This window comes from Chroicocephalus ridibundus, chromosome 7 (genome assembly GCF_963924245.1).
Source record: "Chroicocephalus ridibundus chromosome 7, bChrRid1.1, whole genome shotgun sequence".
Classification (NCBI taxonomy): Eukaryota; Metazoa; Chordata; class Aves; order Charadriiformes; family Laridae; genus Chroicocephalus; species Chroicocephalus ridibundus.
Window position 1 is genome coordinate 49,507,150 of NC_086290.1, and position 27,426 is coordinate 49,534,575.

At 43.0% G+C, this 27,426-nt stretch overlaps 3 protein-coding genes across 9 annotated transcripts in view; 2 read left to right on the forward strand and 1 right to left on the reverse strand.

The window, feature by feature from the left end:
• Nucleotides 1–17,224, forward strand: SMTNL2 (smoothelin like 2). Of its 2 annotated transcripts, XM_063340516.1 has the most exons (9): nt 2–678; nt 7,701–7,788; nt 8,539–8,778; nt 9,502–9,555; nt 11,120–11,195; nt 12,577–12,747; nt 13,304–13,421; nt 14,771–14,922; nt 15,676–17,224. In XM_063340516.1, the coding sequence occupies exons 1-9, from the start codon at nt 274–276 to the stop codon at nt 15,800–15,802; spliced, it is 1,431 nt and encodes a 476-aa protein (XP_063196586.1). In that variant the 5' UTR covers nt 2–273; the 3' UTR covers nt 15,803–17,224. The 2 variants fall into 2 exon arrangements, with proteins under 2 accessions (XP_063196587.1, XP_063196586.1); XM_063340517.1 differs by lacking the exon at nt 14,771–14,922 and having other exon boundaries at nt 1–678.
• FBXO39 (F-box protein 39) overlaps nt 14,116–27,426 on the reverse strand; it is a 15,959-nt gene continuing 2,648 nt past the window's right edge. The window contains exon 3 of one of the 2 annotated variants that reach the window (XM_063340519.1): nt 14,116–14,210. In XM_063340519.1, coding sequence (XP_063196589.1) covers nt 14,199–14,210 — 12 coding nt within the window. In that variant the 3' untranslated portion in view covers nt 14,116–14,198. Of the gene's footprint in view, nt 14,211–26,503; nt 26,738–27,426 lie in introns of those variants that run through there. The other variant, XM_063340518.1, reaches the window with a different exon arrangement.
• Nucleotides 20,443–25,981, forward strand: TEKT1 (tektin 1). 5 transcript variants are annotated; one of them, XM_063340521.1, is made up of 8 exons: nt 20,443–20,575; nt 21,333–21,576; nt 21,964–22,129; nt 22,413–22,541; nt 22,983–23,126; nt 24,411–24,633; nt 25,049–25,245; nt 25,519–25,981. In XM_063340521.1, exons 2-8 carry the CDS (start codon nt 21,387–21,389, stop codon nt 25,676–25,678), a joined length of 1,209 nt encoding a protein of 402 aa, XP_063196591.1. In that variant the 5' UTR covers nt 20,443–20,575; nt 21,333–21,386; the 3' UTR covers nt 25,679–25,981. The 5 variants fall into 5 exon arrangements, with proteins under 5 accessions (XP_063196591.1, XP_063196593.1, XP_063196592.1 ...); XM_063340523.1 differs by having other exon boundaries at nt 20,493–20,572; XM_063340522.1 differs by having other exon boundaries at nt 20,570–20,663.

Genomic DNA, 27,426 nt, shown 5'->3' on the forward strand with positions numbered 1-27,426 from the left:
CGCCTCCTGAAATTACATCTGCCCGCTGAAGGCTGAGCGGGGCAGCCGCTCCCCTCCCGCCGTGCCCCGCTGCCGCTGTCCGGGCGGGCTCTTTCTCCGCACGGCGGGAGCGGGCCGCGGCCCGGCGGTACCGGGGCCGGGCTTAGGGCGGCCGGGAGGCGGCGGGCGCCCTCCGAGGGGAGCGGCGGGGAGGCGGCCGGGCGGCTGCCGCTCGCGGTTCCCGAGCCCCGCGCCTGCCTGGCCGCGCCGCGCGGGCTGCGCTCTCCGGGCGGCATGGCCGGCGAGGTCGAGGACCTGAACGGCCGGGAGGCGCAGAGCGTCTGCGAGGCCCTGGGGCGCTACGAGGACTCGCTGCGGGGCGCCGTGCGGGAGATGCGGGCGGACATCCAGGTGTTCAAGCACGGGGTAGGCCGGCAGGTGGAGGAGGTGCTGCGCCTCGCCAGCCCCTTGGCACACACCGTCTCCGAGCTGCAGCAGGAGAACCGGCGCCTGCGGGCGCAGCTGGAGCGCCTGTCCCGGCAGGTGGAGGCCCTCGGCCGGTCGGCGGGGCTGCCGCAGGAGTGGGCCGACGAGGCGGCGGGGAGCCCCCCGGCCGCGGGGCCCGGCTCTCCGGGGCAGGGCCCGGCCGGCGGCAGGTTCTCCAGCCACGCCAAGCTAGCGTTCACTGCCCGGAGCCAAGTAAGTGCTGGCCGCGGCCAGGGAGGCAGCGGGAGGGAGGGCCGAGAGGGTGCGCGGGCAGATGCTTCACGGGGGGTTCCCAGGCTCCGTGCTGGCGGGGGGGGGCGTTTAGGGACACGGGGCTCCTCTTTTGCGGTTCGGGGTCAATGGGCTTTTGGGAGGTGCTCCGAGAAATTGTCTTGGCCTTGATACCACCTGGAGATGTTCCCGATGATGGCACTGCTTGGTCTAACTGGCATCTTGGTTAGAGTGGTAGCAACCTATCAGTTCAGTGTGGTTAGCAGTAAGAGGAGAAGCCAAGGCAGTCTCAGCTATCAATATACAAATGTATGTGAATATCTGTGTATCCTTTCTGGACTTGATTCAGGGCGATCTGTGTGCCAGGAATGCTGTTTACCAGTTGGCAAGCTCACAAAGGAGAACAGCTCAGCGTATAGCAGGCAGTAACATGTTTTCCTTAGATAGTGACTTAGCATCCTGCAGTGAGAGGGTTTTGCTGCACAACCGCTGTCCCCCACTGCTGCAGCTTGTCCCTGAGAGGTGGGCCTCAGGCATGCTCATTGTGGTGTCCATGACCTAAATTAGCACAAACACAAACATTCCTCCCAGTGATAAAACTCTTTCTTTGCAGCGTGGTGGAGCCTTGTAACTTGGTGCATGGAAACCCCAGGTAGTGGGAAGCTCATCTGGCACTGAGGCATTTTGTGCTATACTTTTTCTATGTGTCCAGCTCTGTGGAAAGAGTTGAGAGCTCCTGTACAATCCTTGACACCAGGAGGTAGCAGCCAGACAGTACACCGTGATTCAGTCACATAAAACCGTGCTATACCAGAGACTTGGTTTTCACAGATGACAGTCTATTTCATGTAATCTTGATTAAGCCATGTCTTAAGGAGTCTTTAAGACTGTCGGAGCTTGAAGGGCTGGTCAGGGGCCTATCCAGGCTTTGGGGATGGAAAATAAAAGCTTGGAAATGAAATTCACTCAAAGTTAAATTGGTGGGAATGAGCAGAGAGTCTGTATTGCATTCCAGCCCTTTTCATTCCTACTGACTTAAGAATGGGGGCATAGGGCTTCCCACAGCTGGCAAGTGAAAAGGTGAAGCTGCTGCTTGATGCATTGTTCCAACGTAGTCTGGCAACTGCTGCCTTTTCCCCATGTGCCAAAGGTAAGCAGTGTACTTTCAGACCATTCCTTTTCGTTCCATGGAGCCATCCACAGTTGTTTGTATTGCAAGGCACAGAAGGGAGCTGAGTGACATGGAAGGGACAAGGGGGTGTGGTTCCTCACACCATCTCACCTGCTCCATCACCACCGCCTACAGCGTAGTGTGCACTTCACGCTCTGTGAAGACTTGCATCGAGGTTATGGCAATATCCAGCTTTAGGTATCAGTCTGCATTAAAGCACAGAATGAGCTTTTTTTTTGGATTGTAACTTTCCTGCTTTGCTTTGAGAGTTCAGGGAAGTACTGATAGTTCTTCAGTGCCCTCCCAACAATTTTCCCCGGAAGGTTGGACAACTTCCCGAGTTAGCATAGCTGACCGAGAAGGAATTTCAGTACTGAGAACCATGAGAGATGCAGCTAGAGCTACGCATACCAAATGCATGCAGTGAAATCATGATTTTGTGGGTAAGGCTCTGATGTGGCCGTGTTCAAATAGCTAAAGAGCAAGTGTTGGTCACTGTGCCCGTCACCCAGATTTTCTGTAATGAAGGGAGTGTTCCCTCATTTGCTTGCAATTTCTGGTTATGCGACCAAAGGACTTGAAACAGAGTACCATAAATGACACTGTGTATGTTTTCAGATAAATGAGTACCTGTGATAAAATTGCTGACACTTCTAGTCTTAGTAAAGACTTCTGTAAGTGTAAGATATGAGGAGTAAATAATACTAACCTGGAAATAGTAGCAAATCAAGATGTGCCCTTTTGCTCCTGAAAAGATTTAGTGGTTGTGTTTGTTTTTACTGTGTGGTCAATGCAGTGTGTGTCCCAACAAAAGACTGGGTTCTGTTGCCTTTAACGTTTCTAGCAAAATACTTGGGATAAGAGTTAAGGCTATCTTTTGCAGATTGCAGATTGGATACTGGAGATTCTGAGCATCTTCAGTGTCTGAACCTTTATTTTCTAATATTGCTCGATTATTTTTCAAGGTAATTTGGTTGAAAAAAGTGAAGCCAGGGAGTTCAATGCATAGTTCAGAAGTAAGGGCACAAATCTCCTTTTAATTGTGATCTTCAGGCAATGTCTGCTATGCTGTCCTTGAAATGTGATGTACAACAGTCTAAGTGCAGTTTTAGGTGGTATTTGAAATGGCCATTAGCCACTGTGATTTGGAGGCGAGTCTTTCTGGTATTTTGATGCCAAACTTTACTTTGGCTCTCTAACTAGGCCACAATCTGAGCGCTGCTTTCACAAAGGTGGAAAACAGGCTTTGTTTGAAGAATTAATTTTAAAACGGGATCCTGCGGCAACAGCTGCACTAACTGAGGTTTATCCCTCGCTGAGCAGTTTGTTGCTGTTTGTCATCCTTTGCTGTCACTGAGATCTCTCTACTAACCTGCCTGTGGTTATTAGAACGGAAGAGTTTTGACCTTTTCTGTTGATCAGATCTTACATTTTGCCAGGAGCTTTATCACTTAGGATCTTTCCGCAGTGTTTGTGGATGAGCATGATGCATTTGTGAACAGGGAGGACTAAAAATACTGTAGGGGTGTTCTGGTTTTCTGCTGTCAGAAGAGTTTCTGTACAATGTGGACAGACTGCTGGACAGACCGCTGCAGAGAACGGGCCTGCAGTGGTCAAAGCAGCAGAGAGACAAATAGCTGGCTGTGACCACCTCAGAAGATCTAAACAAATATTACCTGTGGTGACCTGATGGCACCCAACAGTTAGTCAGCGTGGGAGTAACTGCATGAGACATAATGACCTGGGGTATACAGGCAGGGAGCCTGAATGATCCAGCAGTCACCAGGCATTACATACTATGGTTCTAAACCATCTCAATTCCTGTATTTGATAAAGGAAGTCCAGTAGTTCCATTGCCTTCTTATTGTTCTCTTACACTTCCTGTAAGTGTCCTTTTGAAATGGTGACATTCCAGGGTTGCCTTGATTCTTATCTAGATTGTTGTTGTTGTTGTTGTTTGGTTTTAATTCACTGTGACATAGCTGTTCGCGCCAGCTGAAGCTGCTAAGGTAGAATTGTTCCCTGCCATCCGTTTTTATCCAACCTTGCTTCAAAAAAGGTTCTGTGAGAAGTGCTTCTACTGTTTTTCTTCAGTGATTACTCCATGTGCAAAAGCTTTCCTAATATGCTCATGGCTTTCAAGGCTTTTTGTTCAATTGCAGGGTCAGTTACAGATAGAGGCTACTTGTGTTACCTGATGGACAATGGCTTTCTAGTAGAAGAATTAAGGAGTAAATGTGGTGGAGTTCTTATTGGTGTCTAGCAGTCTTGTTTGCATTTCCTCACACATTGCATCGTTCCCCATTTCTGATGTATCAATGATCTCTTTATGTGCAAGGAACAGAGCGTCAGATCTTGCCTTGTGGAATTCAGTGGTGGTTTTGCTGTTTGCTAGAGTGAAGCATCAATTTCGTCCAGCATGTGTAATGAGAGGGGGAGGTACCTCGCAGATAAACGACACTTCTGGATCCAATGATTTTTATCATGGCCCTTTTGATAATTGGTACTTTTATGAAAGACTGGATGACTGAAATCTCTCATTTGAAAGAGAGGAATCTCATTTGTCTGTCATTCTTCTACAATTTGACCCTGTTGCAGGCAAAAGCTTGAAGACATAACAGATGTGCACCTTAGAGGCTCAGAAAGGAAATTAAAATTTTATTTCTTTTCTTTCTAATGTCGTGATCTGATGTGTGTTTTGTGTATGTGATTGTGTATGTGTATGTTTATATGATGTGTGTATGATACGTGTTTTATAGCAGTTTCCAGTTATGGATCTCTAAGGTCGTCTTTGCAGTGAAGGAGGAATTCCAGCAGCCCTACAACTGTGGAAAGTATTATCACCCTGCATTACATGGAGACTTCTGAGCTACAGAGAGATTAGTTCTAAGAGCAAGCCTGAGTAAGACATGCAAAACGTTAGCCTTAACTTTATTTTCTTCAACTTCACCAGTTACTCATCATGTTGTTGTTACATGAGTTGTATAAATGGGTACTTCTCATTATTAAGCACGGATATAGTACCTGTCCCTCTGCTACTTATGATCTATGTAGCCAGCATTGACAGAGGAAGTATTGTTACCCACATGGGTTTGTCAGAAGCTTGGCATCTTCCAACAAAGTGGATTTTAAAGTATTTTAGCCTGAAAAAAGTTTGCAGACTAGCTTTGCGAAAGGACTCATCACTCCTTTTGGGCCTGAGCTGAGTAGCTATCTAAAGAGTGCGGCGTTGTTGGATGTGAGCTCTTCTGAAAAACCTGTCTGTAATGAAGCCTCTAAATGGGAGAGATCCCACAAAAATTGGTGGAGCCTAGATAGCTGAACTGTAGTGCTTTTGCTTGTAAGAAAGTTTTAGATGCTGAGAAAGGGTCTGAAGTTCTGAATGTTCCAACTTTCCCAATGTAGTTTATTTTCCTTTCTTTTTAAATAAGAAAGAGAGAGAAAAATTAAAATGAAGCAAAAGTTCTCCTTGTTCGGATTGAAATACTGGAAATCTGTCAGTTCTTGTTAATGGGGCTATGAGCAAAGTTGTGCTAAAACATGGTGCTACGTGTGGTTGTTTGAGTGGTTGTTTAAAACAAAAAACCAACAATCCAAACAGCCTCTCATGTGTTTTAGTGGTAAATAGATCAGCGAATGTCCGGGCTCATCATGTAACCTCTGCATTCTTACCTAGTGGAGCACCTAAGTGCATGTATAATCCCAGGAATGTCATTGACTTGGAAACTAGGCAAGAGAATGAAATGAAAACTCCTGGCTGACAAACCTTTAAAAGTCGTCTTTTCTGAGAGTACACCTTCCACATTTTCGGGAAGCCTCTAGTCCTCTTCTGAACTTTGTATTGTTTTGTTTGAAAATCATATCCAGGTGATCCCATCTCTTTTCCTCATCTAGCATAGAAAAAACTGACGTGAGAATCTGACCCCAGGTTAAAAAATAGTATAAAACCCGGTACAATAAAATACACCATCCAAGCTGAGCCTTAAAGACAGTTCACAGTATCTCAGTGTTTTGCCGCCATTCTTTTCTGTGTTTTATTGTAATGTGTATTTGTAAGACACTTTCTTACGAGGCAGTAGGTGCTCATCTTGAAGTCAGGCTAATGGGGTTTTATACACTTTAATGGTTTCTCCAAATTATGCTGTAGCCTCGAAAAGCCTGGATACTGATTGTGATCTGAGAATGGAGGGCCCAGCCTTAAAGTCACGAGAAGGATTTTCCCCGACTTCAGTATTGTGGTTGTGTAGCCCAAATTCTGCTACATACACCTGTGTTCCATTGAAATCCGTTGGAGGTTGGCACTTAAATACCCGGGAGGATTAGAATCTAAGTCCACAACTGCATACTCCATGACAAAATTGTTTTTAGGCTGCCTTGCTGTAATCTAATACTACTTAACAAATTCTTAGCAAGATCTCAGACCATAGTTACCAGGAGCTGACTGGGATTTGTACTTGAGATAATGAAAGTTCTAGTATCTCAAGTAACGGATACTAAAACGGTCTGTGCACTCTGTAGCATCTAACAAGATTAAACACTTTAAAAAAAATCTCCAAGGTACGTTCACATTATTGTCTGGTGTTCTTAAGTTTGGATGAGTGTAAACAGAAGCATGGTGAACATCAGCCAAGTTCCAAGAAACTATTTTTGTTGATTTATCTTGAATTGATCATATGGTTTCTGTATTTTATGAGAGAGATATTTTTCCACCCTATAAATAAATTATTCTAATAATTTGTGATGAAGCTGTGGAATAAGTGAAAGCAAATCACCAGTTTGCTCCATATTTCCTGTGTACAAAAAGCAGAGACAAACTTAAGTTATTACACGTATACACTCTGCCACTTTCCTTTTTTGTTATTTCTGTTGGTTTTATACTTACCTGCAGTATAAAATCTTCTTTGGTATCTATCTTCAGTCTTTCTGTCTGTCTTTAAAAAAAAAAACAACCAAAACTTGTTTGGACTGAGTGTATAAGAATTTTGGATTGTAACGGCACATTACAGACTTTTTTCTTTGTTGATTCATAAAATTTCTGGCCAATCTGGTAGTTAGTATCCGTCTAGAACCAATTAAAACTTTTTCATGGACTTTGAGTTGGGGAATTTCACTCTACTGCTTTTGTATGCTGCTTCTTGGAAGCTACATTTTTTTTAAATTGAAGTAATCATGTGTCTGTGAAGCAGTCTCTTCTTTCTTTAATTCCTGCAGCCAAAAATCACGTAACTCCTCGTGATTTTTTGCATGCCCACACACACAGACACACGAACCAACAAACAAAAGAAGAACCGCCCAAAAAAATTCTTGGCCAATTGTTTTGAAACTATATTGGCAAACATTGGGAAAAACCATTGGGGAAAATGGTGCTTTTCCTAGAAAAAAGCTATCCTTACAGAAGTTGCAGGTTATGATGCAGTTGTAAAGTTCTAGGATCATACTTTATATAATGCTTTTATGATATGTTATCAGAATGTCATTTTTTCTGCAGCAAACAGAAAAAACCTGCAGAGCATTAAGTGTTTTATACAGTCTCAGTCAGTCTCTTCTGTTCATCTGAGTCTTCTGTTCATCACCTTCACAGTGGATGGTGATACCTTTATCTAACGGCAGTGGAAGACCTCTCGTAGGTGCACGGGGTCTGTGAGGACAAGTTATGTGAAGACTGACACAAGTCCTGCATTGCCAGTGCTCTTGGGGTTAGATAATTGTTCCCCTCTTGTATTGTGGTCACTAGCACAAGGAAGACCTGTTCTTGGCAGGTGTTGATGGGTATTCTTCTAACTTTTGCTGCTGTTTGAAATTTAGCTTTCGTGTCTGTTGTCTGTTCTGACAGAGTGTAGACCTGGATGACCTCCACAAACCTGAGTTTAGAAGAGTTTTTAGTTCTTCCATCATTGAAAATGGTCATCAGTCTTCATCAGGTAGGAACGTGGCATGAAATGAAGTAGCAGTAAAATACCTCATCCTGGCAGTGATAGAGCAGCTCTCACATGCTGGAAGCGTTAGAATCTGCTGTGGTTTCAGCATGGATGTTCTGCTGTGGCACTGATACCGTTTAACTTTGTTTCCTAATTAGGGGTTTAACTTTTAAACTATAACTTTATTGTTAAACATGCACTATGGTGTTTCATAAATTAGAGACTATTACTGTCATGTTATCTTGGGGCACCAATGATAATAAGGCCTGCTATTCTGATTGCCATTGTAGCCTTGCATCCCAAAACATTTTGCATATTACCTGTCTGCTTCCATCATCCTTCAGTGGAGGAAGGACTTACTATCCGTTTTAGAGAAAACTGGGGCACACAGTGTTTCATAAAACCACGAAAAGAACAAGAATGCTGACTCTTAACCCACGGCAGGAGACTGGGGGCAGGGGCTGCACAGAGGAAGAAGAGGAGCTTTCCAAATGCAGATGCCAGTGGATTAATGACCTGAAGTTGTTCTTGCCGAGATTCATGTAGGGCAGATACGATCGCTGCAGGGATCACTTACGCTAGGGTTATTTCTGCAGCGTGCTGTGAGTGGTATAATGTCCCACAGGGAGAACTAGGTGGAATAATTCCAATGACTTGTAAAAGAAAGTTGTTGCATGGAAATTGGTTTGTAACTTTGTAACACAAATCTACAAAAAAACTTACTTCCTCTCTCCTTTTCTTTTTATTCACTAGGTCAGGCAAAAGTCTCCCATGAGCTGGCCTCTTCTCACACGTCAGACTCTTCCCCCGAGGCCCATGCCCCCGCAGTCACCTTACAGATGCCCCACCTTCCCGTTACTGCAGTAACCAGGATATCAGAGAAGTTCTCAGGAGAGACCATCTGTTCAACAGGAACAACTAATGCGTCTGCTGGCCTGCTGGGACAGAGCAAGAGCAAAAATGCGATGGCAGTGAAAACTTCCAACCAGTCAGGTAAAAGAGACAAAAATAATTTGTTTGCTGAAGCTGTGAACCATTTCTTTACTTCAAGAAACTGGCGCTACAGGGATTGTCCCATGACCTAGTGGTAATTATGAAACCTCGCTTCTATGGCTACATATCTCATGGTGGGACACTCTGATTTAGAATATTGTGGGTCCTAGGTGGAGCTTTAGGCTATAATGTCACATCTGCCTAGAGTTTTTGCTGCCTAGTTGAGTTCAGAGTGCAGCCTATCTTCTATCACAGTTAATGAGGAAGAATCTCTTCAATGCGGCCAGCTATTTTAAGGAAATATGCAGTAGTTTTTAGTGCGTTGAGACCTGAGGCCCCTTGAGAAGTTTGGCAGATATTTGGCTAACAGGTTCAAAAGTCATTTGTAGGGAGGAATGACTAATGGCAGACTGACACATATACACGAGTCAGAGTGATTGCAGAATCTTATTTATATCTAAATTGAGGTTTCTTTAAAAAAATAAGAAGAAATCTCATTTCATTCAGGTTGAAGTCATTCATCTTTGAGCTGTATTTCATATACATTTAGTGATAGTGACACTTACAGATCAGACTATATATATGCGTCAGAAATTACAGAGGGAGTAGATAAAATTTCCAGGAAGAGATGGGGATTATTTGCAGATTATTGTTTCAACTTTTATTTTATTAAAGCTAAGAATATAGCAAAGCCTTCCTTTGTCTTTTTTTCTGCTGTTTCAGTGAAGGCCTGGAATTCAAGTACGGTGAGAACAATGGGTTCATCTGCCACTGGAGGTGAGTGTTGCTACCAGTGTGTCTTTATGCAACACAAATTGAGAGGGATTCCACGCTGCATGTCTGGGGGATTCAGATCTGAGCATGTAGTTCTCATTAGTAGGTACATGGTAATATTAAAACTGCTAACAAGACTGCATGCAGATTCGGTTTCCCAGGTATCATGAAACTTGTTCAACTGTATCAGATTCTCAGCCAGTTCAAAGCGAAGGGTATTTACCCTTTTTGCACAGTGGCGTACATGTGTATGGTTAGGCAATCTCTGAAGTGGAAACAATAGTGCGAGAAAAGTGTGGCAGAACGGACAGTTTGGGCGGTCAAGATTTCAGCTGACCAAGTGAAAAGTGTGACTGAACATAAGGTAATGGCAGTTGGAAAGTGGATGTTGAAGAAAATTCCGTTGAGCAGAACAGCAGTAAGTAGTCCCCTTTGTATATGAATGTGTCAAAGGGCAAAATGCCTTAAGGATTTTCAAATTCAGTCAAAATAGATGAGTTCTGCTCTATCCAAAAGTGCATCTGGTTGATGTTGCCAAGCTGTTACTGTCTACACAATATACTGGCATTTCATAGTGGTCTCAAGTGTCGGTTTAGCAAAGATGTAGCTCATCCAGAATAGGGATCATGCTCCTCCTCAGCTTAAAACCTCTGAGATTTGCACAAATACCTGGCAATTGTTTGCGGTCTCAAATTTGCCACATCTGTATACCAGGGTGTTTGACGTGAGAAGTGTAGCTGATCTGGATCCCTTCTATAAGCAGTGGGGAGAATTCAGCATTTTCAGAGAGTGATTTGGACAGCAGTCGGGTTGGATTGCTTCTAAGATGCCAGTCTTTCTTCTTTGGGTATAGAAGGAGCCTTCAGTAAATGAGTTGCTGGCTTATGCAACAAGTTTTGGCTTTAGTGTGTTAAAACTGGGCAAGATACTCAGTTTTTTCACATTTACAAAGCATAGCTGGAGTCCAGAGATGGGTTCATAAGAGACAAAGCACAAAAGGTAGAACTTCAGGGGTGGGAGAAGGAAGATGCAAAGCTGTTTTTAAGCTGCCTTTCCAACCTTTGGAGTCTGTTCTACTTTACAAACTAGAACGTTTCCTGGTGGAAATTAAGCAATTTAAATTATGCTATCAATCACGTCAGACTTCCAGGGACTCCTTATGTCTGCCAGAATGACTGTTGCAAGCTGAGCTGTAGCAGCATTTCTTCCTTTCACTGAAATGTCTGTGGCAGTGTGCCCTCCTCTGAGGTCTGCACAAGGGCCTGAAATGATCCAACCTTCCCAAAAGCAGTTTTATCAAAGGCATCCTCCCACAGCCCTTTCTGGTATGTTTACACCATCCTCACTGCAGTGCAACAATTTTGCAGAGGGGTTGAACCCCTGGGGAAAATCCCTCCCCAGCTTGTTAGCGCATACTGGAAGTTAGGCAGAGGCCTGCAGCTTTTCACTGTGGTGAGTAAAAATCAATGCATCGCTATCTATCAGGAAATGGTTTGAAAACATATGAGGAAGGGAGATAAAAGAAGTTTCTGCCCTGATGCATCTTGTTTTTACTGCTTTTGTACAGAGGGTATCACTTCTGTCACTCAGTCTGCGTCAACTGAGAGCTGCGAGACGAGTAGTGGAACCAAAACTGGTGAAAGGTATGCATTTTTCTTGGTGTTTTGTTAGGCTGTTGTGGTCAGTATAGTCTGAAGGGACTGGTGTTCTCCTGGCTTGGAGAACAGGTGAGTCCCAGATGCTGTATTTTAAGCCCATTAAAAGTTGTGAGCTTTCCTGAGGGCTAAGTGGAGCAGAGATGGGAAGGAATAAAAATCTTTTGCAGAGCAGTTTAAAGCAGACCTAATTGTGGATTTCGGCATTGTTACAGTGTTAGTCAATAAAACTCTCAGTGCCAGTGGTGGATTTTTGTTAGGAGGAGCAAGTAGTCAGGCCCTTTGAAAACACTTTTAAAAATACTCAGCTGTGTTGAAATTTGTACTTTGGGCTTATTTTTGGAAACCAACATATGACTGCCATCAAATATCCGTAGTTTGTCTAGCCTAGAGTTTAGTTTGTAGATAAAGGACCTGCTGAGGACTACTACGCATTCTTGATTAACTCGGAGTCACAGTTGTTTAATATAGGATTACATGGTGTCACAATTACTACTGACATATCCAGGCATCCTCAGCATGCAAATTATCTGTCAAGAAAAATGGGAGGGCAGCCAATTTAAATGTCTTAAATTGGGCTTGCATCTGCCTTGAAAATTATCCCAAATTTGGCATTACATTTCTTCTGAGTTAGTTCCAACATCAGCACTTCAATACTTGAGTCATGATACACTGAGCACCCCAGAGAACTTGCTGTCAGATCCGACCTCCATCTGTACCAGAAATTAATGTGTGACACTGATGTCATTGCTCTCTGCCTCAGTTTCCCCATCTCTGTTATGGGGAACATTTCCAAATGCAATGTGTGACTTACTTCATTAATGCTGACAAGTGGTTTATGGCTCAAATAAACACAAATTAGAACATAATCCTATATTTCTCGATCAAATTACCAGCTTGCGGTCTGTGAAGCAACACTGACATGAGCTCAGGATTCTGTGTACTATAGGTAAAAATTTCAAAAGTACTTCTGGAATTACTCTTCAAATTCCATTTTTAAAATGTGACTTACCCTCCAGGAGGCCCAAAGTTGGAAATTAAAGGGATTTAATACTCCTGTGTGGCCACAACTTTTTTTTTCTTAAAGGTGTTCAATTGTTGTTCTACTCAGTGTTACCAGGCATTTGTGACTTATCCAGCTATGTCTCCTTTGTGAAAGTACCTTAGACTCTTCTATAATTAGGTGGTGTTGTCTGTCAATAAAACTTTGACTTTTACTTACGTTGCTTTTGACCCATTCAGGTCCTCTTGAAACGGCTGTTTTGGGGAGGTTTAGAGTAGGCAACAGTTCGACCTTTATGCTGACTCCTGGCACTTGCAGAGTTACTTTTTTGTTTAACCTCATACTTTTCATGTTATGTTTCTCCAGTGCCACTGACAGTTACTGTGATGTGACCCCCAGCTCTCACTCCTCTCCCCCCACTGTACATCGCCAAGTTGAAAGGAGGCGAGAACTGGTGCGGTCTCAGACGCTCCCACGGACTTCAGGAGCACAGGCCAGGAAAGCGCTTTTTGAGAAATTTGAACATGATGCTGGAAAGTACGTCACACCCCTTGCCTCCAGAATGGGTTCCTTTAATGGGAAAGTAATTTGTCAATTATTACCAGCAGAGGACAAGTGGGTGGGAGGACTCTCAATGTAGGATTTTGAGCTAAGGGACGTATAGCTTCAATGACTTCACAGACTGAGCCCTGGAAATTCACAGCTACATATTCCTCTGGCTTTGGAGTTGGTCAGCTGAAGAAGCAGGTGCCTTTTATCAGGAAAGAGTGCGTGAAAGCTGCCTTCTCAGACATTCTAAGAGACGGCATATAGTGACTTTGTGTTACTATTCATTAATGACCAAAAGGGTGGACTGTTCCTTATGCACCATGATGGGGGTATGATTTAAATAGAAGAGGGCTTGAAATCCTGGCTTTAGTGAAACGAAAATGAGTTTTTCTTGCAGGACCAACAAGTTGAAGTTTCAGCAATGTGTTTCTCAAATATCACCTGGAGACAGGGGCTGACCTGGGCAAGGTTGCATAGGTGTTGCTGAAAGTAGGTTTAAGATTTTCTAGAATGTAATTTAATCTCGTCTCTGTTAATTTTCCAGAGGAAAAGGAGAATCCAGAGCTAAGCTGAAGAGGTCGCAGAGTTTTGGGGTTGCCAGCGCTAGCAGCATTAAGCAAATTCTGTTAGACTGGTGTCGTTCAAAAACCATAGGATACAAGGTGAAGACATGCTAGCACTTTCAGCTCTCTCTCTTTCAGGAGAATTTGCCAAAAACGCGTACTCAAAAATATGAATGTAAAACATGCTAAATAATGAGTTAACTTTCTCGAGGTCATCAAGTTTGCAGGTAATGCAAACATCATGGTTTGAATGGGCAGCACTTCAAGACAGTCAGTGGTTGCATGAGTGAGATTCTGTATGTCCGTCGAAGCAATGCATTAGCATTTGTCTGAAAAGCGTATCTTCTTGTGCTTACGGATATAGACTTCAGTATACGCTCACCTATTTTTTTCTTGTGATTTCTGCATTCTCATTATATATGGCAAAATCTGAAGAACATTTTGCCAGTACGTGGAGACCGTGGCCCTTTTGCTACACAGCAGACCAAAATACTCTCTACTGGTATTAGACAAGTGAGTTTGCAGTAAATGGTTGAGGTTGAAATACATGGTGTTAGTAAGCTAATTTCTATGAGGTACCATCAGTGTAGCTAAAAGAATTCTGCAGTTGAGATTTTAGTAATTTTACCTGACCGTAAACTGCACTTGCCAAAGCAATTTACAGGAGGAAGAAATTTTTTTTTCTAGGTTTTTTTTTTGTGTAATGTTTTTTAGCATTATTATAAAGTGTGTATTAGTATTGCTACACTCTAAATTATAGTATACATAAGGCAGAACTAGTGAAAATTACTTACCAGTTGCTTATCAGAAAAGCCGGGGCTTGAATTTTATGTGATCGGAAAGCAGCATGAGACAAGAGTCCAAATATGTTTCTTTTCACTGTGGCAGCTGAAATTAAAAATAAGGATTTGTTCTAAGAGTGAGGTTTTGCAGTAGGCATATTTCTTCCTATATTTCTACCTATTTGTATATAAACAGGCATTGAATTGGGCCTTACTGAAAGGCAAAGCAAGCAAGCATAGTCTTTATCTAGTGTTACTCTCAGCCACAAAGTGAAATGTTCTTCAGTTATAAATACTTCACAGGGATAAGCTGTGTCCTTAGTTTCTGCAGATACTGAGCTGGTGCGTTGGGCCTGCTCCAGAGCTCACTGACGCTGACAAGATTCTTCCCAGTGTTTTCAGTCAGCTTTGGATCAGGGACCTTGATTGTGTGTCTGCTTTGCATCTGGGCATTTCAGACAAAAGCTTTTATTGCTGAGCATGCAATTTTTTCTCAGAATACAAATAATGTAATAGATACACAAAGATGGGAAGGGAAAAATAAAGCCTCTGCTGTGTTGCTTTGGTTAGTGGGAGAGAAGGACAGAAAACTGCAGTGAGCAAAATCAGCTGGTCTTCCCCGTTCCCCTGTGCTGCATTAACATGTATGTTTTTTTATCATGACAGCACATTGATCTCCAGAACTTCTCCTCAAGCTGGAATGATGGGATGGCATTCTGTGCTCTTGTGCATTCTTTCTTTCCTGAAGCTTTTGATTATAATAAGCTTGACCCAGCTAATCGCAAGCAGAACTTTGAGCTGGCCTTCACGATGGCTGAGTGAGTAGAATCATAGAATGTGTTGGGTTGGAAGGGACCTTTAAAGGTCATCTAGTCCAACCCCCCTGCAGTAAGAGTATCACATTATATCTCTGTGAAGTGCTTCCAGGTGAAGTCTAATGCGGCTGGGCAGTGAAGAGTTTAATGATTGTTCTTGTATATCACTATATCACCAGCATGTGATGATGCCAAAAAAGATGATAAAGCTCTGCATAGAGAATGCGTAGAACAGGAGACTCAGCAGTCTGAAATCAGAGTTGGTTTTGCCACACACAGGATAATTCACTGGACTCCTGTGTTCAGGTCATTCACAATCTTCAGGCAGTACTTGAATTCTGCTTTCTCACCTCTGTGATTCTCACCAGCCTTAGTACTGACACACTAAACTTGAGAAATCAGCCTTGTGAGTTCTGCTTACACAGAAGAGGGTAAAAACCCTGCTTCTATGTTTGTTTTTTGGGGTTGTTTTATTATTTTGTTCTTGAAGCAATGAATGATTCTTAATGAATTTGCCGATATCAATCATAAAAAATAAATCTGAGTTCATAGAGCACAAGGCATACAATGTTTACTGGCAGTCCATAGGAACTGGACATACAACTTGTTTCTGATGTTTCTATGTTGATGATAAACCTCAGGATTTCTGAAATGCCTCAGCGATGCTCAAATCAGAGCACCAAATGAGTCTTGGAAGTAGTTACAGGCCTTAGATTTAACTCTTGATTTGCTATACCTGTTTTATTATTGCTACAGGAAAATGGCTCACTGCGACCGTCTGATAGAAGTGGATGACATGATGATGATGGGTTACAAGCCAGATCCCATGTGTGTGTTCACCTATGTCCAGTCTCTATACAATCATCTACGACACTTCGAATAAAACCATCGACACCTCTCCAGCCAGAAGGGTCAAGTACAGTATGCTAATGGGAAGAACGACATTTTGCAAATGGAACACAGTGTTATTTCTTGCTTTTTACTGTCCCTTTGCTTACATTCAACTGTGTGGCCAGCTGACTGAAGTGTTGCAGAGCAGTGCCCGGAAGTGTTGATCACACCAGCATGTCAGTAATACAGAAATATGTTTGAAAAAGACAAAAAAAAGCATAGGGAAAGGCAAATGCTATCATTGTGGTGCTAGTAGTAGACTGGATTTTTAATATTCTTGTGTTTAAAAATCACAGGAAGCTAATTTGCTGCTCTTATCTCTGTTAGGCAGGGGACACCGTTTTATGCAGTTACAGGTAACTCTGCTATGAAGGTGTTCCCTCTTAAAATGCAGGTAAAACTCCAGAAGATAGCACCTTCAATTCCACTTCTCTGTTGAGCATAGCACAAAAGAAAGAGCAGATGGACAATTCCATTTAGCAAATAATAATCTAGAGTACTCAACCACTAGGGCAATCCTTCACCCTTACCCCCCAACTCGAGCATACATGCACACGCGCACACACACACATCTAACAGGCATTGTTCTGTTCTCCTAAAGCAGAAGGAGAACATAGCCTCTTACCTGATGACTGGGGCGACAGAGAACTACCATGTTACACAGCAGCATTTCTCTGTTATGGTCAAATCTAAAGTGATTTGCTTAGAGGCTTGCTAAAGCCTCTGCTGGCCGTCCTGGATTAATTTCTTGATCATAAGGAACAGCAGCAGCTGGGGCTGTTCTGTGTATGAGATTGTGTGTTTGCATGATTTAGGATTACAGGACGGGCGTAGCTAGCAAGGTACAGAATCCTCTGAACAGCTGTAATAGAAGCAAGACTCCAGTGCGCTTTGACCTGGGCTCCGGGGGAGAGCAACTCTCCAGTGTGGACAGGAACGAAGCCTTTACGACTTGCTCAGTCCTCATGTTGACTCTGAGGTGGACAGGCAACACACCAAAAAAAGTATGAAAGATGTGGGAGTTTTGAAATGCTTTGGACTAGTTTCTGTTTTCAGTTAAATTTAGCTTTAAAACCACAATACGGTGGGATTATTCCAGATTCACTGGACAAAAAAAGTCACGTGTCACCCTTTCTGTTTTTCTCTTTGATAAATCAACAGAGCTTGTGTTTTCACAGTGAATGTTAAAAACAAAACCACTAAAAAAGCATACTTCAAAAAAAAAAAAAAGGAGCCTTTTAAAATTATTTCTTTCCTAAGGTCAGGCTCATAGAAAGTAAAAACTGAAAGCCACGAGCCCTCTGCTCATACTAGAGAATGTTTTTTAACCTGCATTTGTGCTTTTTGTAGATATTTATAAAGATGACTTTGGTTCTGTATTGGTGACCATTTATAATAAAATATGTCAAACGTTCTTCAGATTTATTGCTTCTCTTTAGAATGAAGTGACAAATAAGAAAGTAAAATCGGTGAAAATAACCCACAGCTTCCCTTTCTAGTGAAGTTTACTTAAGAAACCACAAATGAACCAACCACTTTGTTATCAGTCTCAGGAAAAAAAAAAAAACAACACCAAAAGTGTACAAAGGTAAAGTATAAGTTAACTGCTGAAGGTCTGTATCACCAAGTTCTGTTTGAAGTGTAGCCAGGCTATGACACTACAGAAACAGCTTGAAAGACTAAAATACACATCTTAACGTAAGTATCTAAAAGATACTCGGTCAAACCAGCAGGATCCTTGGTATTGCGAATCTCACAGCTTTAATGCAAGTGGGCAGAGGCTGGGTGGGCTGTTTGTATTTGTTGTGTTAGGGCTGTTGTCTTCAGGTTTTGACTTTGTCTTGAACGACTGTAATGCTGAGGGGTAAGTGTGTACCTGTTGCTCCACTAAATACACTGTAAAGATAAACACACTGCACTTGTGTTTTGGAGAAGTGATTAGAGTAAGCATGATGAGAAATCTTTCCACAACTAGCACACGCAATACACATATTTATATTCTTACAGCAGAATACCTGTCATTCACTAGCTGAGCCAAGTTCCATCATAGCTACAAGAGGGACAACACTGGCTTTATACATCACGTTCCTTCACAGTCTCAGGTCATGGTTGATTTTCCTGTATGATCTGAGTGCTAAAGACACAGGTAAGTGTTTGGCCAATTTCGGCCTAGTAGCAAATAATTCTATAAAGGAAGTTTTAGACAGTAAAACTGTTGCCAGTTCACCAGAGGGAGTTTACATTCTTTCTATAATTTAGCTTGTTTTCACAGCTACCCAGAAGTTATTTGTACAGGTTTTCTAAAATCTTCCCACTTCAGAGAGGTGATGGTAAAGACACCTGGTACTTGCCAGCAAACTGCAGGGGAGTGGAAGACTATAAGCTGATTTTAGCTGCTGGTGGTTCACATGTGCATCTTCTGATGAGGGAGATGGTGCTATGACATAGTTTTAGAAAAAACCTTCAGCTTTGTGCATTAAGAAATCTGATCTATATTAATAATCTTGACTATTAGATTGTATGATTAAATTGAAATTAAAGTATGTAATGTATGCCCCCTGCTGGATTTTTTTTAGTATTTTAAGTTTAAAAAAATGCAGTGTGTGTGTATATATGTGACAGTAAATGTGTTTAGCACGAGTGATAAAGAGAACAATATATTAAATTGGCATAGTATATGTTTTACACAGATGGACTGTTTCCTGCCTTTTCTAATGTTTCTGCACTGTATCTAAAATTCAGTACTATCTAAGGCAGTTTATGGGTAACTTGATCCTACTTGTACAGGCTAGATCAGTTTGTTCTCTGCAAGATTTTCAAAGTAATCTCAGCAGAGACATCACCTACTTTAAAAAATTATGTTTGCATACAGCTTCCCACAGCAGGGAAGTCCTTGAAAGTACAATAATTGGATGGATGCCTTTCATCACTTCTCCTTTTGTGCGACATTTCCAATAAAGAGTTTAATCTAAACATATGCTCAAAGCAGTGAAAACTCTTGGATACATGTAATTAGGTATTAAACTAGTCCACATAGTTCAACCTGGTCTGGCTTACAGAGGTAGTTTTAAAGTGTCTAAAATAAAAGTTGGCATTGCTTTATGTAAGGTGCATTTAAAAGCCACTTCTGGTTATGCTAAAATAGCTCTGTGTCTGGATAAAGCCTTGGTGGAAAAACAGAATCACAGAACGGTTTGGGTTGAAGGGACCTTTAAAGGCCATCGAGTCCAATCCCCTGCCATGGTCAGGGACCTCTTCAACCAGACCAGGTTCTGAGAGCCTTGTCCAACCCGGCCTGAGATGTTTCCAGGGATGGGGCATCTCCCACCTCTCTAGGCAACCTGGGCCAGTGTTTCACCACCCTCACCATAAAAAAAAAATTCTTCCTTATATCTAGTCAAAATCTCCCCTCTTTTAAAACCATTCCCCTTGTCCTATGTCTCCCGTCCCTGATCCAGAGTCCCTCCCCAGCTTTCCTGGAGCTCCTTTAGGGACTGGAAGGGGCTCTAAGGTCTCCCTGGAGCCTTCTCTTCTCCAGGCTGAACCCCCCCAACTCTCTCAGCCTGTCCTCACAGGAGATTATTCTGGACGCTAGTGGAACACCAGCATTCAGACCTGTTATATTAAGTCTGGTTTGCAATTTCAGCAACATTGAAAGCAAGCAGTTAACGATCAGCCTAGTCATAGTTTTGCTTTGCCTCGTGAATCAGGAGTGTCTGTGACCACAGCTTCCCATCCCTCCTACATCAGTTAGCATATATTGTTCATTTTCCTTGCTTGCCTTGCCCCCATTCTCTGCTGCTTCTTCAATCTCTAGGTCCTTCTCCTCTCAGCCTAATGGCTTCAGTTCTGTCAGCCATGTCTTTTGAAACCTGTATTTTCCTTTGGCTAACTCTGAAATACCTGCATTTTTCTATACGACAGCGTTTCTTCAGTGGAAACCTCTTTTTTTCTCCTCTGGAATGTGTGCGGGTCTCTGTTTACGTGGCAGCTGGCATGAGAGGCACTGTAGTTACAGAGAATTTAGCTACTGTTTGAAATTAAAGATCATTAGTAGCTTTTTAGCTGTCACTGCGCTGTATTTGCAGCCAACAATTGCAGTTGCTTCCCAGGCTTCTGTCTCGGACCAGCTGAATGCCTTCTGACCGATGTCACTTGCTTCTTTATCGCTTGTCCGTCCCTTCCAGGCCCGTTGGGAACTCCGAGGATCCCCGCTCCGACCGAAACTACGTCAGGGCTGCACGGGGGACCAAACCTCACTGCCTGCTGTAACGCCCTTCTGTCTCCTTCATGCCTTCCGTCTGGCTCCCAATCTCTTTTGTCCCAGGAAAGAATACAGCTGCCACAAAGATGGAGCACGCTGCTAAGGCTATTTTATGGCTGACATTTTAGATAGCTACGCACCTAACACACCTTTCGTTTGCTTTCGCTATCTGTATGCATTTCTGCAATAAATCGATCAAAAGTTACCGTCCGAAGCCGCGGGACCCATCCCCTTAACGTTACGAGGGATCCGCTTCTATTTCCCGACCGATCCCACCCGGGGCCGGCGGGCGCGGCCTGCGCGGGGCGGCCGTTCCCGTGGCAACCGCCGTGTTGCCCCGCGCGCGGGCAGCCCGAGCGCGCCGTTCGCCGGACCCGGGCGCCGCCGGCGGCGGGAGCGGGGCGGGCAGCGGCCGCGACGGGGACCCGGGGACGCGGCACTCGCCAGGGGCCGAGCTCGGGGCGGGCCGGGGCGGGCCGGGCCAGCGCCGGCCGAGAGGTGGTGTGTGAGGGAGCGGCGGGGGCGTGGGCTCCGTGCTGGAGCGTGGCCGGGAGGTGTCCCGGGAACGCGGGGCGAGCGCGGTGCAACGGTGGGAAAACTGATGATCGAACCGCTGTGACTTTGCAGATATTTTGGGCATTGGTCACATTAAGCCAGGGTGCTTTGGTCTGCTTTAGCCCTTTCGAGGCTTTTCCATTTCCTCATTTATTTGCTGTTTTTCCTCCTTCAGCTTTTCAGGTCCTGTTTTCTCTCTCTCTTTTTTTTTTTTCCTAATGACCATTACATCTCTTTTTTACAACCTAGAGTTCACCCACCTCTCCAGTCATATTCTTAAAAGTTGTTTACTTCTCCAACCTGTGGGAGACTATTTATCTTTAATATTTTTTCACTTTTTTTCATTTTTCTGTAGTTGTCCATTAATAATCCTGTCCTTCCTGACCGGTCTCAGTTTTTTTCCTTTCTCTTCCCTCTCCTATCGCAGACAGCCCATCTTCTCCGTTCCACTTTCAAGCCTCTTACTCTCTCTCCTCCTAGCTTCCATTCCCAAATTGTTCTGTTTCTTCATTCTCCCACTGCAAACTCTCTCCCTCACACCTTAGCAAAGTCTTGGGGAACCTTGAGCAAGAAGTCTTGTTTTTTCACACCTGTGTCATTTTGCAGGTAAAAGGGGCAAGTATTTTCCTCATCCTCACGCACCTTTTCACCCTTCTCCACTTTTTGCTTCTGCAGCCAAATATAATGCTATTCCTGTTTTCAGGTTCCACATTCCAAGAACTGACGTGAGTTATATCCAGAAATTTTCCAAAAAACAATGGCCAGACTGCTGCAAGCTCCACCCAAGTTTCATCTCTCAGAATGGGACATTGCAAACAAGATGCAGTGTGCCAGCACAGAGTCTCAGAAATCCAGGTCAGAGCGCATGATAGCTGAGAGCCGGAGGCTGCGGGATGAAATAGAAAAGACAACTCAGAAAACCCAAAGTGATGTCAACAAGAAAATAGGTAATTCCATGTATTCTGCAAGTGTCAAGATGTGTTACTTGAGCTATATGTTTAAGATGGACTTAGAAAATTAGTTGATAGTAAATAGGAATATATGTCAATGCCATGCTCTCTGATATGAAAAAAACCATAATATTTTAAAAAATATTTTGAGGAAGATTCTTTATAACAAATTAATTGCTTCTCCAAAACACACACACAAAGCTATTCCAACCAAATCTGCTGACACTGGGTTGCAAAATTGCCTCCACATGTCAGTCTACCGCACTACGTGCACTCCAGTATGGAATAAGTCTAGTTTTAGCCATATCTAAGATCTGACCCACAGTGCTCTGGCATATAAGATGGGCTTGTATTAATTACATGTTTGCAATTTTCATTCTGCAGAACAGAGACGGGATGAAATAAAATTCTGGAAGCAAGAATTAGATAACAAACTTGAACAGATTGTTCATGAGACAGAGGTACTGTTGACTTTCAAGACTAGGCTGGAGAAAGCTTTGGAGAGCTGTAAAGAGCCACTTGACGTTGCCCAAAAGTGTCTCCTGAGCAGGTGAGAAGATTAAGAAGAAAAGCATTTAGGAAGAGAAAAAAATAATCTAGGTAATGAACCTATAACAAATAATAAGAAAGGCTGCAAACTAAGGGCCTGCCTCTCTTTGCAGTGGAGTCACAGTCTGATTTAGGTGTTGTAACACTGGGGAACCAAGGCCATAAAGGAAAAGCTTCCATGTGGCAAGGAAAAGCTTTCAACTTGGAAAGCAGGGCTTTATCATCTTCTGTTACCTGCAAGCATTTGACCAACGTGGCTGATGGCTTTTCCTCTTCTTGTTTAGGCAGAGGCGAGCTGGGATTGACTTGGTGCATGATGAAGTGGAACAGGAACTGGTGAAGGAAGCTGAAGTCCTCCAGGGGGTTATTGCTTTGCTTGAACGTACATTGGAACAAACCAATGAGCAAATCAGGTGCAGAGGCAAAGAGCGTAACTGAATACTGATTAGCTGAAAAGTAGGACAGCCATAATCCTGAGAAGCTGTAGGGTCAGGCTGAGCACAGGTCCAAAGTTACCTTCAGTGTTAAACAGTTACAGGAGGTCAGTCCTAATTCATACCATTCGATCAGTAATGGTGGGAAGTTCCGTTTTTTAGAACTCAGTACTTGCACGTGATTCCTGGTCTTCTCATGATCCAGTTCTGTGCCTTTAATTCCACTGGGAATTGTACCATCCATTTATATGGAAGTAACTTCATGCCCTAGATTTTGTGACTTCGCAACTAACGGTTCATACGTGAAGAATTCCATAACAGCATTTGTATTTCCTAATGCACATATGTATGTATGCATGCATTAGGGACACCTGTGAGTACCAACACTTTGGCTTAGAGTCCGGTTGTTTCTCCTCCTAGACTAAACCGCTCAGCAAAATACAACCTGGAAATGGATCTGAAGGACAAGTTCACAGCTTTAACGATTGATGATTACTGTGCTAGCTTGACAAACAACACTCCTGATATCAGATATGCTGATAATGCACTGAAAATAGAAGGAAAGTAAGTGGTTATTTAGTTCAATGAAGATGATAATTATAGAACTAGTATAAACTGTTCCAGTAATAGCGAGATTAAAGTAATTTTGTATAAAACAGGCTGTATCTGTCCATCATCTGTCTGTTGTAGATTGTTTTTTATACTTCTGTCCATCACTTTAGTATCTGTGCAATAAGTCTGTGAAATAAGCCGCAATAACTCTGTGAAATAAGCCGCAATAACTCTGTGAAATAAGCCACAATAATTGTGTTCCCAGTGAACTGCAGTTTACTAAAAGTTTTTGAGGCTCACAAGTAGCTAAGGAAAAATTTCACACGTTGTTTAAACCCAGAATAGAGTTAGCGATCTAACTTCTCTCCCAGGGTGTCCTAGTGGGGAGAGCGCTGGACTGGGACACATGAGGTGTGGACTCAGTTTCTGACTCAGTCATTAACCTGTCAAATGCACCTCTTCTGTGTGGGTTAGTTAATGTGAATGGCTTAGATGAAGAAATCACTACCACAGAAAAATGGGCTGAAAAGGAGAAACATACTGAGAAAACAGTGTTTGTGAATATCCCAAGGACGCTATTGGCTCCCCGAGAAGTGACAAACTTGGAACACCAAGCGACCGACAGGTCTTGCTGCCAGCACGTTAGCGTGCATCAGCGACAGGCTGCATACCTCAGGCCGCATCCAGAATGGTGTTGGTGCTATATGCAAACGACAATTACAGCTTTATATATCCACCCAATGAAACAAGGAACCCTGTGAGGAACTTTCCAAACACCCGCCTCCAAGCCACTGGTGCACAAGTATGACTCCATCTGGGGATACAGCTGGGGGTTGGCTTCCCAACTATTGCTCCAACCAGGTGCTGTAAGTGGCTGCCTTATAGGTGGTGAACTGTGTGAGAGAGTAAGTGAATGTTTTGCGTGAACAGTTAGTTACATGCTATTAGCAGTAACAGCTCAATTAATGACAGGTATTCTAAGAAATACTGGTTATTATCCATGTTTCCCCCACAACAACTTAATCTTTTGTAAGAGAAAGGAAAGTTACAACAAAGTTGCTCTGTGACTTCAGCAAATTTGTTTCCATCCTACCCTTGTCTACTTCATTCCGAAATGTTTGCGACAGAGGGTCTTAATTTTGCGTTTGTAGAATTCCCAGCACAACTGGTACTCATTGGGATGTGCAGTTAATAGTACTGCTTTCTTCTTGGGTTTGTGGAGTAATTACAGATTTATGAAGTCACAGAGGGCCTCATGCTGCCAGCTGATGACCTTTTATTTTGAATCTCTTTCAGTTTTGTTAGCCCTGAAGACTGGATAGATTTTTCAAACATGAACGTTGAAAAGGCTGAAAAGCAGAGAAACAATTCTTTGGCGCTGAGGGCACTGATTGATGGCATCCTCTCACAGACGGCGAGTGACATGCGCAAGCAACGCGAGACGGTGAATGTTGTGTTTAGAAATAGGGTGAAGGAAGTCAAGGATGCCAAGAACAAGCTGGAGACACTCCTTGCGATGGTAAGTGGTAGAGGACAGCTAGTGTTGCTATAGACATCAGTAAAGTCAGGATTTCCCTTGTGATTTTTAGCTACGTGGTGCTCCTCTAGAATTTTCACGACTGTGATATAAGAGCCTAATAACTTATAAAATCAGGGTCAATGTGCTCGAAATCTGATACATGAAAACCGAGTGTTAATGTTAAAAATTAACTGCTGAGGGTAAATTTCCAGTTTCACTCAGAACAGTGTCACCTGCTTTCCCATGAAGAAATCATAATCCTGGCTGACCTTTGTAAAATATTGTTTGATGAAATAACATCTTAACATAATGAGTATTACTGTGATTATTATTACTATAACTATTAAAGAAGATTTTGATGATTTCACCCATTGTAAGAGAGCATGCAACAATTCCTTCTGTTGGATTTGTTAAGGTGATGGATGAGACTGCCTCACAGGAGAAGAACATTGCAGCCTTAAAGAAAGCAATTGCTGATAAAGAAGGACCCGTTAAAGTGGCTCAAACACGCTTGGAAGCAAGAAACCATCGCCCCAATGTGGAATTGTGTTATGACACAGTGCAATACAGGCTGACTAGTGAAGTTCAAGAGATTACAAAAAATATTCAGAGGCAAGTGGAAATGATGAAAGAGGGGAAAATCTGTTGTATAGATTACTGGTTAATTCAATGAGTCAAAGTAACATTGGGTCCCAGCTATTGTCCCTGAAAGGTTGGGAAGTGCAGGACGCTTTAAGGGCAGGACACTTTAAGGGAAGCTGCATGGATGTTCTCTCTCTGTGAATCCCCTTCCATCTTTTTTTTTCCACTCAGAATTCTCATCCCATATGAAAAAAACCTATCCATATATTTTCAACTAATGTATGTCTGTATTTTTCCTGTTAGATTAAAGGACACGCTGGCACAGGCTGAGACAGAGCTGAAAGCTCTGAGCCGTCGACAGCTTTCCTTGGAGGAGGAGATCCAGGTGAAGGAGAATACATTGTACATTGATGAAGTGCTCTGCATGCAGATGAGAGAGTCTGTTTCCATTAACAACTTCTGAAGCTATCGTACTGGGAGACTGTGTGTGCTCCAAAGAGCCAGCTCCTGCTGAAATTTTATTGACAAACCTCCAGATTTATTGGTTTGGCTCAATGCTGTCCTGGTTCTAGTTGTGCAAGGTAATTAAAACAGACCTAGACCTAGTACTTAACAGCTATCTGTTTCACAGCTGTCTATGCTCTAGAATGCCCGATGAAATCTCCCACTTGGCAATAAAACTCCAGAATAAGAAGAAATGTCCCTTCTTTCATGTCATTTATCTCATGTGCAACCAGTGATATCTTTTGCCATTGAAACGTCTAGAAACTGTGGAAGCTAGAGCAGGAGTCTCCTCATAAGTCACCTGCTGGAAAGCTGGGCAAGTGGGAGGGGTGACTCTCAGGACTAGCCATGATTTGTTTTGTTCTTAACATCTGCTGTTAAGAACTAGGCACAGGGTGTATATCAAACTTAACAGGAAGTAGGGAATGGTGATACACTGGATAGTGCATCTGCATATGAGTCAAGATCAAGCCAAGGCTGACTTCAGGCTAATCACTTCCTCGTCCCATGTCTCAGTTTCCCTATTTGTAAAATGGAAACTATGAGATGGGCTTCATTGGTAAGGTGCTTAAAGCTCTACAGTGAGAAGCGCTGACAAAAGAGGAGGGCCTTATTTGTCCTAGAGATGCCTGTAAGGGTGGAAAAGAGCTCAGCTCTTTCCTTTGGTTCTGGCGAGGAAAAACAAAGAAAGGGCAAGAACAAATGATGCTGGAGACACAGGACACCAGTTCCCAAGTCAAACATTTTAATGCATGGAGTGTAAAATTGTCCCCTTGCCTGTCTCTTACTGTGATGGTGTCTCCCTTTCAGAGGCACTGATGTCAAGATTCAAATCCCTTACTAATGGATCTGTCCATTGCTTGCAGATGTTCTTCTCTCATCCTGTGGTTTACACCATTGGGTAGGTGATGACAAAATAATTAAGCTCTGAGTCAATCAGGTATTTGAACTTCCTGTAAATATTGCACAACATCAAATCCTCTTCACTGGTCTCTTGTCGGGCTGTGTAAATCCTGACCTGTATGCATAAATGACAGTCATGTATCTCAGATACATGGAGCAGCCTCAGCCCATTACAGCTCGTGAGAACAAGAAGCCTCTGTAACTAATAAGGAATCTAGAGAAGCAAAATTCCTTGGTTTTGAGTAAAATCTTAAGGTTTTACTGTTTTCACTCCAAACTGACTGAAAACATTATCTCCTGTGGAAGAATTTTTGGGAAGAGCAGCGTTCCTTTTACCCCCAGAACTGATGCATCCCCAGGATCTGCACAGATCTGGGAGGATCTACTGAATTCAGAATCTAGTACACAAAGCAGCACGGCAGCATGGTTTACACCAGCTACAGTTGTGGTTTGGCCCCAGTTGAACACAGCATCCCGAAAGAGTGAGATGTATTTATATCTTTCAGCAGTTTAGTGGGATTCAACCCACCTGCCTCAATTTAAGTGTAGATGTATGCACTGGGCCTGGGAGGTGACTGAGAATCCCTAGCTTGAACTAGAGGTGACAGAGGGAACTCCAGTCTAGGAATGACTTGTGTAACCTTTGGGGCTTGTTATTAAACTTCTATAGTATTCTGTACATGACTAAGTAGGTTGGAAAGCCCCATTTCTATGAGTGGTTCTCAGGCTCGTTATAATGCTAGAACATAATATAGGGAAGGTAGTTATGTTAACATTTCTGTAAATGACCTTATTTCTATGGGC

Bases quoted from the DNA above. Each gene is read 5' to 3' on its own strand.
- SMTNL2 (XM_063340516.1), top strand. From the start codon at position 274: ATGGCCGGCGAGGTCGAGGACCTGAACGGCCGGGAGGCGCAGAGCGTC. The intron at 11,196-12,576 runs GTATGCATTTTT...ATGTTTCTCCAG, and splicing joins GGAACCAAAACTGGTGAAAG to TGCCACTGACAGTTACTGTG. The intron at 12,748-13,303 runs GTACGTCACACC...TTAATTTTCCAG, and splicing joins TTTGAACATGATGCTGGAAA to AGGAAAAGGAGAATCCAGAG.
- TEKT1 (XM_063340521.1), top strand. From the start codon at position 21,387: ATGGCCAGACTGCTGCAAGCTCCACCCAAGTTTCATCTCTCAGAATGG. The intron at 21,577-21,963 runs GTAATTCCATGT...TTCATTCTGCAG, and splicing joins TGATGTCAACAAGAAAATAG to AACAGAGACGGGATGAAATA. The intron at 22,542-22,982 runs GTGCAGAGGCAA...TTCTCCTCCTAG, and splicing joins CAAACCAATGAGCAAATCAG to ACTAAACCGCTCAGCAAAAT.